This window comes from Amblyraja radiata, chromosome 19, assembly GCF_010909765.2.
Source record: "Amblyraja radiata isolate CabotCenter1 chromosome 19, sAmbRad1.1.pri, whole genome shotgun sequence".
Classification (NCBI taxonomy): Eukaryota; Metazoa; Chordata; class Chondrichthyes; order Rajiformes; family Rajidae; genus Amblyraja; species Amblyraja radiata.
Genome location: NC_045974.1, coordinates 9,352,260 through 9,367,089, shown reverse-complemented (window position 1 = coordinate 9,367,089; position 14,830 = coordinate 9,352,260). Strand labels below are relative to the sequence as shown.

The 14,830-nt window shown below is 44.9% G+C and overlaps 1 protein-coding gene across 1 annotated transcript in view; it reads left to right on the top strand.

Annotated features, from left to right (window-relative positions):
• Positions 1–3,932, top strand: part of LOC116983797 (V-type proton ATPase subunit S1-like) — a 34,289-nt gene extending 30,357 nt beyond the window's left edge. The window contains exons 7-10 of the mRNA XM_033037628.1: positions 680–921; positions 1,659–1,721; positions 2,262–2,499; positions 3,146–3,932. Of these exons, the coding sequence (XP_032893519.1) occupies positions 680–921; positions 1,659–1,721; positions 2,262–2,499; positions 3,146–3,355 (753 nt within the window). The 3' untranslated portion in view covers positions 3,356–3,932. The remainder of the gene's footprint in view (positions 1–679; positions 922–1,658; positions 1,722–2,261; positions 2,500–3,145) is intronic.
• The last annotated feature ends 10,898 nt before the right edge of the window (positions 3,933–14,830 follow it).

The following is a 14,830-nucleotide window of genomic DNA, read 5'->3' as shown; positions in this document are numbered from 1 at the left end:
GTGGCAAAGAATTCCACAGATTCACAACCCTCTGACTAAAAAAAATCCTCCTCTTCTCCTTCCTAAAGGAACATCCTTTAATTCTGAGACTATGACCTTTGGTCCTAGACTCTCCCACAAGTGGAAACATCCTCTCCACATCCACTCTATCCAAGCCACAGGGTAACTTTTTCACACAAAGGACGGAGGGTGTATGGAACAAGCTACCTAGAGGTAGTTGAGACAGGTACTTTTGTGACATTAAGAAAGATATAGTCTGGCATATGGATAGGACAGGTTTAAAAGATATAGAAGTGTGAACATGCACATGTCCAGATTCAGGGACAGTTTCTTCCCGCTGTTGTCAAACAACTGAACCATCCAATACGACGTAAATCCCTTATCATGTATCTGTACATTGCGAATGGCTCGATTGTAATCATGTATTGTCTTTCCGCTGACTGGTTAGCACCCAACAAAAGCTTTTCGCTGTACCCTGGTACACGTGACAATAAACTAAACAGAACTGTAGACGTATATGGGGTCAAATGCAGGCGGGTGGATCTCATGTAGGTCAAGTTGGGTCAGAGGGCCTGTTTCCACACTGTATGACTCTCTTTAATCCCGATTTATGAGTTGCATTAACTAATTGCTCCTGCCTTCAGTAGCTTCGTCTGACATTCTCATTTCAATCTTCCAGGTTATTAGAGGCAGCGCTGAAAGAATGATTCACACTGGACGGAGATTGATGGCCTCAGATTCAACTCGTCCTATGCCGTACCCACCAGTGAATGTGACAAATGGCACAGACACTTGCATTCTCTTTCACGCTACCAGCCTGCAACTAAAAGTCAATGGAACACTCATCGACTTGACCAATGAAACCTTTATTTCCAGATCGGTGGACACCGATAGTTCCATGTGTTCAACCGATAATGTCACGTAAGTTGAAGAAATAACACTAGTAAACCTAAATATCAGCTCACAGAGGTTTTCCTTAAAAACACACTTTGTGATTTAAGTCTATAATGGATTTAGACACTATTCCTTTTTAATTGTGGGCTGCACAGTGGTAGAGTTGCTGCTTTAAAGCTACAGAGACCAGGGTTGGATCCTAACTATGGGTGTGCTGTTTGCCCTGTGAACACGTGGGTTTTCAGCTCTGGTTTCCTCCCACTCTCAAAAAATGTGTAGGTTCTGTAAATTGTTCCTAGTGTGTAGGATAATGCTAGTCTATGGGGTGATCGACGGTTGGTACGCACTGTATCTCTAAAGTCTAAAGCAATAATCCTATTAAATGGCAGAGCAAACTCAACAGCTGCTGTCGACATTCTCCGGTGGACCAGATACCCATGGCATGAACTGTCTATTTAACAATTAGATGGTTTGGCAGCCTACTTAGTCAATGGCCAGACGCTGAATTCCTTTTCCCAAAAGAACGCTAGTAAACCAGTCTTTTTTTTCACGAAAGCCTCATCGATATTAACTCTTAATTCTAATTGTATTTAGCGAGCTGTGTTCCATTTCCTCAATTGGATCCTGAGATTTCAATGTGATTCATTTTGCCTGTAGATTATTGAACAATAATACAACTACACTACACTGCCCAACGTGTAAACTTCTGTTCAACTGTTTTTATAAATATTCTTTATTCACATTTTTAATGTTCTTTATTTCAGGTTATCACTCAAGTATTCACTCCAACAAAGTCCAAGTCTCAGTGTTAAGACTCTAGAAATCAGGTAAGTCACTATCATTTTATAAGTTCATAAGTTATCAGAGCAGAACCTCTTGGAGCAGAATTAGGCCATTCGGCCCATCAGATTTACTCCGCCATTCAATCATTGCTGATCTATCTTCCCCTCTCCTGACTGGGTGCTGCCTGTACAGAGTTTGTACGTTCTCCCCTTGACGTGCGTGGGTTTTCTCCGGGTGCTCCGGCTTCCTCCCACACTCCAACGACATACAGGCTTGGAGGCTAATTGGCTTTAGTAAAATTGTAAATCGCCCCTTGTGTGTGTGGAATAGTGGTAGTTTGTGGGGATCGCTGGTCGGCGCGAACTCGGTGAGCCGAAGGGCTTGTTTCCTGGCTGTATCTCTAAACTAAACTAAACTAAAAAAAAATCCAAGATACCGTAACTTATTAATTCTGCTTCTGAATAACATTATATATATATTTTTTTTTTTGTGAAGTTACAGCCAATATAACGTGGTTTGAACACACAATAATTCACGAAACAATTTATTCAAACATTGTTCACTGATTCTGCTTTCCTTCCAAGGTTTCTGATGAGGAACCGTTTCTACACTGTATCAGCTCGGCACTGGTTTACTTTAGACTTTGTTGAGATATTGCAGGATGAAGTGAATGTTGCAGTGTTTAATGTATCCAGCATCTCAGCCCCACATGAATATTCCTTCCACTGTCAGCTGGTCGGAACCAGTGGGCTCTCTGGGGTAGTGTTTATTCCAGCTAATGTTGCTGCTGGAGCCTGGACCATCACAATTTCTGAGTTTCAGGTAAGTTGGTAATATATTGATTGGTAATATATATATGTGCAGTGGCGCAGCTGGTAGGGCTGCTGCCTCACAGCGCCAGAGACCTGGATTTGATCCTGACCTCGGGTGCAATTTGTGTGGGGTTAGCACGTTCTCCTTGCGACTACATGGATTTTCTCCGGGTGCACCGGTTTTCTCCCACGTCCCAAAGACATGCGGGTTTGTGGGTTAATTGGCCTCATTAAATTGACTTTAGTGTGTAGGGAGTGGACGAGAAAGTGGGATAACAAAGAACTAGTGAAAGAGTGATTGATGGTCAGCATGTAATCTGAGGGCTGAAGGGCCTGTCACCATACTATATCTCTAAGCTCTAAAATGAATGGCATGGTCATCGGCAATGGTTTGTCCCTGTAAATGTTCAGATGTGGGCATAACATTGGACCTGAAGGCGCAGTCTAAGGTGAATGCCTCGCCCTGTGTCTGATTTTATGCTTTAACTCTGAATCACGATTCCAAACCCACTTAATAAAATGTACAAGGCGGGCATTGTTCTAACGTTCCGTACGAAGCCAAAGATAACCTTTTATGCAACTGGATCAGGTCTTAATTAAAAATACTAATCTGTACTTCATCTGTTCTTTTTTTTAATCTCTTCTTGCTTCAACAGATTCAGGGTTTCAACGTGGAGGACAACCGATTTGCTTATGCCAGTGACTGTACTTCCTTCTTTACAAGGGCTATTTGGATGGCCCTGATAACATCGCTGATTTTTTTGTACATCCTCACCTTTGGCATACACATGATTATGCACTTGACAACAAATGACCGCTTTGATGATCCCAAAGGCCCAGCCTTAATAGTTCCCCAGACTGACTAGGTCAACCTGAGTTCTCAAGCTCTCTCTCTTGTGTTAACTGGTGTAGGGAGGAACTGCAGTCACTGGTTGACACCAAAGATAGACACAAAATGCTGGTGTAACACAGAGGGTCAAACAGCATCTGTGGAGAACATGGATAGATGAATTTTCGGGTTGAGACCTTCTTCAAAAGAAAGATATCGACCCGAAACGTCACCTATCCATTTTCTCCAGAGGTGCTGCCTGACCTGCTGAGTTACTCCAACATTTTGTGTCTATCTTCTGTTGTTAACTAAATCGAATTATTGCTGAATATGTGAGTACAGATTTCCCCATTCACGGTATAATCTGGTTAGTTAGAATTTTGAGTGTTAGTTTTTGAGTGTTAGTATATTCCAGTTTGAACATGAATTAATTCTGTAGTTTTCAGCATCTGATGGATAAAGTTGACCGGAAAGGATGATGTACAGGTCACTTAATCATAGAGTCATACAGCATGGAAACATGCCCTTCAGCCCAACTTGCCCACACTGTCCAACATGTCCTATCTACACTAGTCCCACTTGCCTGCGTTTGACCCATATCCCTCTAAACCTATCCTATCCATGTACCTGTCTAAATGCTTCTTAAATGTCACGATAGTCTCTGCCTCAACTACCTCCTCTGGCAGCTCGTTCCATACACCCACCACCCTCTGTATGAATAAGCTGCCCCTCAGATTCCTATAAAATCTTAACCTCTTCAATTTAAACCTATGCCCTCTGGTTCTGGATTCTCCTACTCTGGGCAAGAGACTCTGTGCATCTCTCATGATGTTATATATCTCTATAAGATCAACTTAATCATAAAGGTTATTCAATGGACCAAAGTGTAGCTTTAAGCAGAAACTTCCTACCTGGAAAGGAGATGAACAAAACATTTATGGGCGGCAGGCACAGTGGCTCAGCTGGTAGAGACCTGGATTCGATTCAGACCTCAGGTGCTGTCTGTGTGGAGTTTGCATGTTCTCCCTGTGACCGTGTGGGTTTCCTCCCACACTTCACAGACGTGTGGGTTGGTAGGTTAATCGGTCTCTGTAAATTGCCCCCAGTGTGCAGGGAGTGGATGAGAAAGTGGGATAACATAGAACCAGTGTGAACAAGAGATCGGTGGTTGGATGGACTTGGTAGACAAAAGACCTCTTTTAGGTCTACAGCGTGGAAACAAGCCCTTCTGCCCACCGACCATCGATCACCCGTACACTAATTCTATGTTATCCCACTTTTGCATCCTACACATTAGGAGCAATTTACGGAGGCAGAGAGCAGTCCTGAAATACTATCTGCCTCATCGGGGACCCTCGGACCTTACTGGCTCTACCTTGCACTAAACGTTATTCCTTTATCATGTATCTGTACACTGCGAAAGGCTCGATTGTAATCATGGATTGCCTTTCAGCTGTCTGGTTAGCACGCAACAAAAGCTTTTCCCTGTACCTCGGTACATGTGACAATAAGCAAAACTAAACTAAAATGGTACAGCTGGTAGACCTGCTACGTCACAGTGCCAGAGACCTGGGTTCGATCCTGACCTCAGGTGGTTCTGAGTGCGTGGGGTTTGCACGTTCTGCCTGTGGTCACGTTGGTTTCCTCCGGGTGCTCCGGTTTCCCCCCCACATCCTGAAGACGTGTGGGTTTGCAGGGTGGTTGGCCTTTGTAAATGCCTCCAGTGTGCCACGAGTAGATGAGAAAGTGAGATGACATAGAATTAGTGCGTTGATGGTCAGTCAGGACTCGAAGGGCCGATGGGCCTGTTTCCATGCTGTATCTCGAAACTAAATTAAGAAGGATCACAAGTGGGACATTTTGATAGATTACGTAGTTTTGATACAAAAAGAGTAAAAGAAAGTAATGGGAAGATAGGATGAGAAAGTGCGGATAAAATGTCTCCCTTTGAAATTAATTTGAATGCAAAACTGATGTTCTGAAATATTGTAAAGGGGATAAGAAAGCAAGTCTCCAAAACACCACAGCACAAGTGAGCAAGGTTAGTTGTGACATGAATGAAACATTTTATATAAATAACAGACCTCTGCATTTTGCGGATGCAACTCAAAACTCACTTACATTAGTTTTTTCAGACAAGCTAACCATGATGATGATATATAAGATGGCCAAAAGCCTATGAAAAGATTCTTTTGAAGGAAAGATTGAGCCAAAACATTTTAAATTAAGAATACGAATTTGGAATGGATTAGCTAATTAAATAAATTCTGGTGGAGTCACAAATCAGTAATCCACATACAATTAGTATAATATAATCACATTCACAGATACTATATTAGCACACATGGGGTTTAGATTTATATCTAACACAGTACTGGTAAATTTAGAATATCAATTTGCGAAGGTCCTTCGCATAATCACATTTTGCTCTGCTCCTGCAATAGTTTAGTTTAGTTTAGAGATACAGCACGGAAACAGGCCCTTCGTCCCGCCGAGGCCGCGCCGACCAGCGATCGCTATATACTAGCACTATCCTACACACTGGGGACAATTTTTTACCGAAGCCAATTAACCTACAAACCTGTACGTCTTTGGAGTGTGGGAGGAAACCGGAGCACCCGGAGAAAACCCACGTGGTCACGGGGAGAACGTGCAAACTCCGTACAGACAGCACCCGTAGTCGGGATGGAGCCCGGGTTTCTGGTGCTGTAAGGCAGCAACTCTACCGCTGCGCCAGTGAGCGGCCCAACGCAGATGATTGCTTCACTGATACCCAATGTAGAAGGTGCTATTTCAGGGATGCTCTTCTGCAGTTAGTAGACACTGAATGCTTAAATTGTGTTCTTTATTTTTGAAGCTCTTCTACACAACCGACTACTCGGCTCGCAGTTAAAATAATGTACCTCAGTCAAATTACCTCTTTGTTCCTCTTGGGAGAAAGGAAAACGTATCAATTATAGTGCAGATGGATTGATTTTGTGTGCAAATTTAAATTCATATTATCCGGTTAAGGTGTGGGGGGGAAGGTTTAAAAATAAACTTTGGGATAACTTTTGCACACAAAGGGTGTATTGAATGAGCTGCAAGAGGAGGTAGTTGATGCTGGGACCATCCCCACGTTTAACAAACATTTAGACAGGTACATGGATGGATAGGACAGGTTTAGAGGGATACTGTATGGGTGAAAGGCAGGCAGGTGGGACATGTTGGCTGATGTGGGTATGTTGGGCCAAAGGGCCGGTTCCCACGCTTTATGTCTCTAAGAAACATTTTAATCAAGGAATATTGTTATTATTCTTATGTTAATGTTCATTATTACCTTAATTGTTACCTTCATGTTATTATTCCTTCAGCATGCACGCGGAGTACTGCATGCCATGAGTGTAACGCTGCAGGGGCAGTAGCATAAGGATTTTTGTTATGTTCTTTGCACAGATCCTAAAATCACAATTAAATGTATTTGGGGCACTGCAAAACAGAACGGTTGTTTTGTGATTATTTTTTTAAAAAGAAATAATATAATTTTCAGTGAAGATGGATACAAAATGCTGGAGAAACTCAGCGGGACAGGCAGCATCTCTGGAGAAAAGGAATAGGTTACGATTCGGTTCGGATCCCTTCTTCAGACAGAACCCTTCTTCAGGCTCCCACTGGCCCACTGCTCGCGTCCGTTGATACCAGTGACTCCCTCCTCGATTTTCCTGTCTTTGGGGCTTCCGAGCTTCACCCTGTAGGCAGCAGCCAACCTGGTCTTCGTTTTCAGCCGGTCCCCGGGTCTCGCTGGCATCCGAGATTGTGCAACTCTATAGCCCCAGTTCCCAACACTATGGAGGATACCTAGTATTCTCAACATAGTTTTATCAACATTGATACCTAGTTTTATCAACATTGCTGTTTGCAGATTAGGGAAGACGTGTGGGCATGGAGTAAGCTCACTCGAACTGGGATCCAGAACGGTGCCAGGACCATCTTTCTCCAGACCAGGCCGCTGTTGAGAAGACCCTGCCGTGCAAAAGAAAGACGCGAGTCTCGATTCTACCACCTGCCACTCAGGGCGGCACAGTGGCGCAGTGGTAGAGTTGCTATCTTACAGCACCAGACACCCGGGTTTGATCCACACTACGGATGCTGTCTGTGCGGAGTTTGTACGTTCTCCCCGTGACCGCGTGGGTTCCCTCTGGGTGCTCCGGCTTCCTCCCACATCCCAAAGACGTGACTGTTTGTAGGTCAATTGTAAATTGTCCCTAGTTGGTCGGGTGGAACTAGTGCATGGGTGATCGGTGGGCCGAAAGACTATGCTGTGTCTCCAAAAATATTTTCAATTGTAGACCCAACAAGCAGAAGGGCATGAGACACATGATTTATTTAATCCTTCACTAATCCTTTTGTCGTATATCCTTATACTTCAACAAACTTAATTTCTTTGTAACTTTGGAGTGTTCTTTCCCCATCATTGATTCAAAACCTTGAAACCGGCGTGCAACATTGCAGTAGCTGAATCTGCCCCAGGTTCTGAGCAACTTGTACACAAGTTCTGTACTCTTCCAATCAATAAAATACCCAGAGTAGAAATCATTGTGACAATAAACAAAAGAAAAAGTAAATCCAGGGTAGCCTGCTTTTTTTAATGGAGGTAATGCCCAAGTTAGAGTTAGTATTTTATGGCAGCAATAAGAAGAATTGATGAAGATAGACACAAAATGCTGGAGTGACTCGGCGGGTCAGGCAGCATTTCTGGAGAAAAGCAATAAGTGACGCTTCAGGTCGAAATCCTTCTTCAGACTGAGAGTCAGGGGAGCGGGAAACTAGAGATATGAAGAGGCACAAAGAACAAATTAATGAATGATACAATGATACAATTTATTTGTTGTTTCTTTTGGTTTCTGCAGTCATACACCCAAGAAAAAGAACCAAGACACAACACAATTTACACAAACATCCATCACAGTGAATCTCCTCCTCACTGTGATGGAAGGCAAAGTCTTATCTCTCGCCTGCTCTTCTCATTCTCCTCCCGATGTCAGAGTCAAAGCCCCCGGTGGGCGATGGTAAGTGTCCCACGGCCATTAAAGCCGCGCCGGGCGATGCAAGGCCGCGCTCTGGGTCTTGATGTTGGAGCCCCCAGCGGGCACTAGCAAGTTCCGCGGCCATTTAAAGCCGCGCCGCGCGATGTAAGGCCCTGCTCCAGGTAATTTTCAACCCCGCAACTCGGGCGGGAGAAGTCGCCATTGCAGAAGCCCTGAAAAGCGGTCTCCCAGCAGGGACCCACGGGCTCCCGGTGTCACTGTCCACCAGACCTGCGGCTGGAGCCTCCGAATCTCCGTGGTCGGGCCACAGCAGCGCGCTACCACAGCTCTCCATGCTCCAACCTCGGCCAGCCCCGCGATGGTAAGTAAGTCCGCAGCTCCGTGACTGGAGCCCCAGGTCGTTCCAGTTGGAGGCCGCCCACGGTGCTAGGCCCCAACGACAACGGAGACCCGACAGAGAAAAGGTCGGGTCCTCCGTTCAGGGAAAAGATTTTAAAAGTTTCCCCACACCCCCCACACACATACCCAGTTAAAAAAAACACTATAAACTACATTCAAACGAGACAAAAATGTTTTTACAAAGACAGACAGACTGCAGAGGCCGCTGCAACGTGAGTCGCGCCGCCCACCCTGATGCAAATGGACAAATCAAAGCCAGCAACAATGATCCTACACAGAAGGATTGATGAGTTGACAAAGATTTCACATGAGACTCTGATCAGTAGAATAAATGCTTGTGGGTTCCAAGTGGAAGTGGCAAGTTAGATTCAAAACTGGTTAATATTTGCAGGAAGCAAAGGTTAGTGGTTGATTGGTAGTTTAGTGCCTGAAGGACTGTTCAGCATATTATGCTATCACCATCATGTTAGCAGTGCTAATTTGGATCGCAGTGGTGGAGCCAATATTACAGGTTTGATTCCTATGGAGGACCAGATGTTGAGCAGCAGGATGGATGCTCTCCAGTAGAGCTGGTAAAGCGACAATCAATTATGTGCAAGTTTGTTGCTGATTAACTTGCAGAGGAATATGGTGCAGGGACATGGATCAGGCAACCTGCCAGCAGTGGGAGTGGAGGAAGGGGGAGAGGAGCCGGTGGGTGGTCCCCTCCCAACAACGATAATATTTCACTGTATTCTACACAATGCCACAGAGGGTTTCACTTCACTGGCTTCAGGGTCATTGGCTTCTGCAAATCGTCCCCGGTGTACAGGATAGAACTAGTGTACAGGTGATCGCTTCTACTTCTTCTTTCGTGTGGCGTGCACAGCCTAAAGTTGTTGGACAACTTGTTCTATTTGATCTTCCGTTTGTGCACCTCGAGTTGATTGCATTAGTCGTAACAGGGCGGACCACGTGAAGGTTGCAATCTTCCACCCCGGGTGATCGCTGGTCGGTGCGGACTGACTCGATGGGCCGAAGGGCCTGTTTTCCTGGTGCATCTCTAACCCAAACTAAAGTAAGCCTCGGCAGCTGGTTCCAGATTCCTGTCTGGAATCCGTGCTGAAGAACAGCCAATGCTAAACAAGTGGCGTTGTGGCGACTTCATGCCCGCGTGGTTTCTAGCTGCAGCTTGTTCTCGCTGCCTAGTAGCGAGCAGCCTCACGTGACGGTCGAGAGAGGAGAGCTGAATAACAACTCCGAGGTCAGACGGACTAATTTGCCTTATCTGCACACGAGTAGTAATGAGGAGATTTTATTAAACGAGGCATGAGGTGTTTGGCAAAGCTTGGTGTCACTTGTCCTTTACTTTCGGTGGTGAGATTTAGTGGATTCTACAGCATCCTGCCACACAAGAGCCTGATGGAGCGGGCATCTGGTCAACTCAAACAATGCTTCTGCATCATGGTCTCTTCTGGAGACCCCCTGCAATAAGTGGCAGAATGGGTCTCGGAATCCATGGCAACCGTCATCAGTAAACTGCAGACTGGACCGCAGTGATGGAGGAGGTGGACGGGGGGAAAATGAGAGCAGCCAATGTCAGGATCGCCCTCCTGGCTTGGCTCAGACAATCTTCATTGTGTTTCCAAAATGTATAATTCATTGGGGCATGCGCTGTGGATCGATGGCGCAGCGGTGGAGTTGCTGCCTCATGGCACCAGTGACCCGGGTTTGATCCTGACTGCTGTGCAGTCTGCACGGAGCTTGTACGTTCTCCCCGTGACCTGCGCGGGTTTTCTCCAGGATCTCCAGATTCCTCCCACACTCCAAAGTTGCACAGGTTTCTAGGTTAATTGGCTTGGTATAATTGTAAATTGTCCCTCGTACGTGTAGGATAGTGTTAGTGTGTGAGGATTGCTGGTCAGCAAGGGCCTGTTTCCACGCTATATCTCTAAAGTAAACTACACAGTCGCTTGTGCATGTCCCTTTCTACCTTAATTCTAATGTAATAATTGGAGTCCACATGCCCACAATGACAGAATAACTCACGCACTTACACGACAAAATCTGTGCAACTTTCATCTCATAATTGCCATCTATCCGTTAGTGTCAGCCTTTGGTGTGCCTTTGCCTGTCCTATCACTCTGGCAGGGCTGCCCCAGTGGATGGTAGAAGGATGGCTCGTGCAGGTTTCGCTCGCATGGGCACTGGTTGCTATCAGATTAGTTTCAAGCATTAGTTTCCGTTCCTGCCTTTTCCCCAAATCCCCTGACTCCGCTATAGTTAAGAGCTCTATCCAACTCTCTCTTGAAAGCATACGGAGAATTGGCCTCCACTGCCTTCTGAGGCAGAGAATTCCACAGATTCACAACTCTCTGGGTGAAAAGGTTTTTCCTCATCTCCGTTCTAAATAGCCTACCCCTTATTCTTAAACTGTGGCTCCTGGTTCTGGACTCCCCCAACATTGGGAACATGTTTTCTGCGTCTAGCGTGTCCAAACCCTTAAAAATTTTATATGTTTCAATAAGATCCCCTCATCCTTCTAAATTTCAGTGTATACAAGCCCAGCCGCTCCATTCTATCAACATATGATAGTCACGCCATCCCGGGAATTAACCTCGTGAATCTACGCTGCACTCTCTCAAGAGCAAGAATATCCTTCCTCAAATTTGGAGACCCATACTGCACACAATACTCCAGGTGTGGTCTCACTAGGGCCCTGCACAACTGCAGAAGGACCTCTTTGCTCCTATACTCAACTACTCTTGTTAAGAAGGCCAACATGCCATTCGCTCTCTTCACTGCCTGCTGTACCTGCATGCTTACTTTCAGTGACTGATGAACAAGGATCCCCAGATCTCGTTGTACTTCCCCTTTTCCCAACTTGACACCATTTAGATAATAATCTGCCTTCCTGCTTTTGCCACCAAAGAGTAAGGACCTCAGAATAAAATATTTCAGACAATGGAATAGGCATCCACAAGGCATAGGTACCCAAAAGGCAACTGTCAGGACCCTAGTGCAGTGGGTGACATTAGAAATGGTGTCATGCAGAGTATTGCTGGTTCATTCTCACTTGCACTTAAGGGCCTGTCCCATTGTATGAGCTAATTCAAGAGTTCTCCCCCGTTTCCCCTGATTTGAACTCGGAGAATTACGGTAATAGCCGCTCGTAGGTACTCGGGGCTCTCGTGGACATTTTTCAACATGTTGAAAAATCTTCACGAGTCTTCACGAGCTTACCGCGTTTCCCGAGTACCTGCCGTTAGCGTTACGAGCCGCTAAGAGACACCCCGAGCTCTGACGTACCCGCTACGTACATTCTACGTGCTTACCACAAGTTTGATTTTTTTTTAAACTCGGGAGAACTCTTGAATTAACTCGTACAGTGGGACATGCCATTTAAGCAATAAATGCTTGCATTCACAAGTTCACAATTTGCGGAAGTAGAATTAGGCCATTCGGCCCACCGAGTCTACTCCGCCATTCTATCATGGCTGATCTCTGCCTCTTAATCCCATTTTCCTTCTTCCCAGAACCCTTGACACCCGTTCTAATCAAGAATTTGACTATCTCTGCCTTAAATTGTCTTGACTACGGGTGTTTGTCTGTACGGATTTTGTTTGTTCTCCTCGTAACCTGCATGGCTTTTCTCCGGGATCTTTGGTCTCCTCCCACACTCCAAAGATGTATAGTTGTGTAGGCGAATCGGCTTGGTATAAATGCAAATTGTCCCTCGCGCGTGTAGGATAGTGTTAGTGTGTAGGGATCGCTGGTCAGCGCAAACTCGGTGGGCCAAAGAGCCTGTTTCCACGCTGTATCTCCAAACTAACCTAAACCAAGTTCAAATGGTGATTTGACCCTTTGCAACCCACATACCTCTACCTCGCCCAATTTTCTTGCAAGGTTCATTGAGATATAAATGCTCTTAACCCCACATTTATTCCAATGCTATTTATAACGCTCTTGGGACACGGTGAAACATCTCGTTAAAATCTATGGCAACATCAAATGTTCTCATCTCTTCGACACTCCTTGTTGACTCCTCAAATACTTCAATTAAATCGTTCAATTGTGACTTTCCCAGGGTTATTCTAGATTTACCTGCTGTTGACTTGTGGTACTCTGCTTTCAACAGCCCCAGAAAGTTTGGTCTATCTTGATAAAGGAAACATAGAGCTATTTAGAAAGAGGACACAAAGCATTCTTTTTGGAACAGCTTGTATCAGTAAATCACTCCCTTTATTCTCGAGACTTAGATTGTTTGAGTTATGCAGACCAGGTTCAAAGAATTCCACAGGTTAGGCAAACCTGCAAAAATTCCTGTTTCAGAGCTTGATCGGTCGTCTTCTAATTTTATTCAATAAAGAGCCATTCTTTTGTAAAATGCAAAAATATTTGAGGAAGGGAATTTTTATTTCATCTTGCAACAGCGCTATTAAAACATTCTCCTTGGAACAAATCCCATTTGGCCCAGCAATGTATTTTTTAGGGGTGATTGAGTCTGGATAGGATTGCACTGTGGTAGAATAAAGACACTCCTGTGCACTGTAAAGCACAATGCGCTCTCTCTCTGTGTTCATGGTGGCATCCATGCCAGCTCCTTGTAGCAAGGGAAAGTTAGCAAGGTGCTTTCTTAATTTTCAAGTCGGGAGAGTCAATGGCGTTTATTTTGTGGAATTAATTGCCACAGAAGGCAGTGGAGGACAAGTCAATGGATATTTTTAAAGTGGAGATTGACAGATTAGTACGGGTGTCAGGGATATATGGGGAGAATGATTTGGATAAGTGGATTGAAGGCTTTGTGGCCACGTTTGCAGATGATGCTAAGATAGGTGGAAGGGGCAGGTAGTGTAGAGGAATCAAGGACTATGCAGAAGGACTTGGACAGGTTAGGAGAGTGGGCAGAGAAGCGGTAGATGAAATTCAGTGTAGCAAAGTGCGGAGCCAGGCATTTTGGTAATAAGTAGAGAGAGAATCCAGAAATCGGAGGTGCAAAGGGACTTGGGAGTGCTGGTGCAGGACGAATCAGTACTAAGGAAGGCAAATTAAATGCTAGCATTTATATCAAGAGGACCTGAATACAAAAACAGAGATATAACGCTGAAGCTCTATAAGGCCCTGGTCAGGCCGCATTTGGAGAACTGTGAGCAATTGTGGGCCCCATATCTGAGGAAGGATGTGCTGGTTCTCGAGAGGGTCCAGAGGAGGTTTACAAAAATGATTCCAGGAATGAGTGGGTTAGCATATGATCAGTGATTGACAGCACTGGGCCTCTACTCGCTGGAGTGTAGAAGGTTGAGCTCATTCAAATTTACAGAATAATGAAAGGCATAGATAGAGTGGATGTGGAAAAAATGTTACTACTCGTAGGAGAATCTAGAACCGGAGGTCATAGCTTCAGAATTAAAGGGCGCTCTTTTTGAAAGGAGGAACTTCTTTCGTCAGAGAGTAGTTAATCTGTGGAATTTATTTCCACAGAGGGCTGTGGAGGCCAAGTCAGTGGATATTTTTAAGGCAGAGATAGGCAAATTCTTGATTAGAACGGGTGTCAAGGATTACGGGGAGAAGGCCAGAAAATGGGATTAGTAGGCAGAGATCAGCAATGATTGAATGGTGGAGTAGACTCGATGGGCCGAATGGCCTAATTCTACTCCTATAACTTGTAACGTGTGAACTTGTGAGAAGGCAGGAGAATGGGGTTGAGAGGGAAAGATAGATCAGCCACGATTGAATGGCAGAGTAGACTTGATGGGCTGAATGTCCTAATTCTGCTCCCATCACTTACGAACTGATGAACTCATTGCCTATGTACCTACAACACTACAATGACATTCTTACTTGTTAAAGCTTAACAGGCCGGTAAACGCAATGACAACATTGTTACATAATACTTAAAATACTACGTAATATCAGGTATCCGTTATCATGTAAAAACCAAAGTCCATATTGCAAGCAAGGGCTCAGTTCACAGAAGGGATAGCATGGTGGTGCAACGGTAGAGCTGCTGCCACACAACACCAGAGATCTGGGTTCAAACCTAACTACAGGTGCTGTCTGTGTGGAGTTTCCCTGTGACCATGCGGTTTTTATTCCGGGTTCTCCGG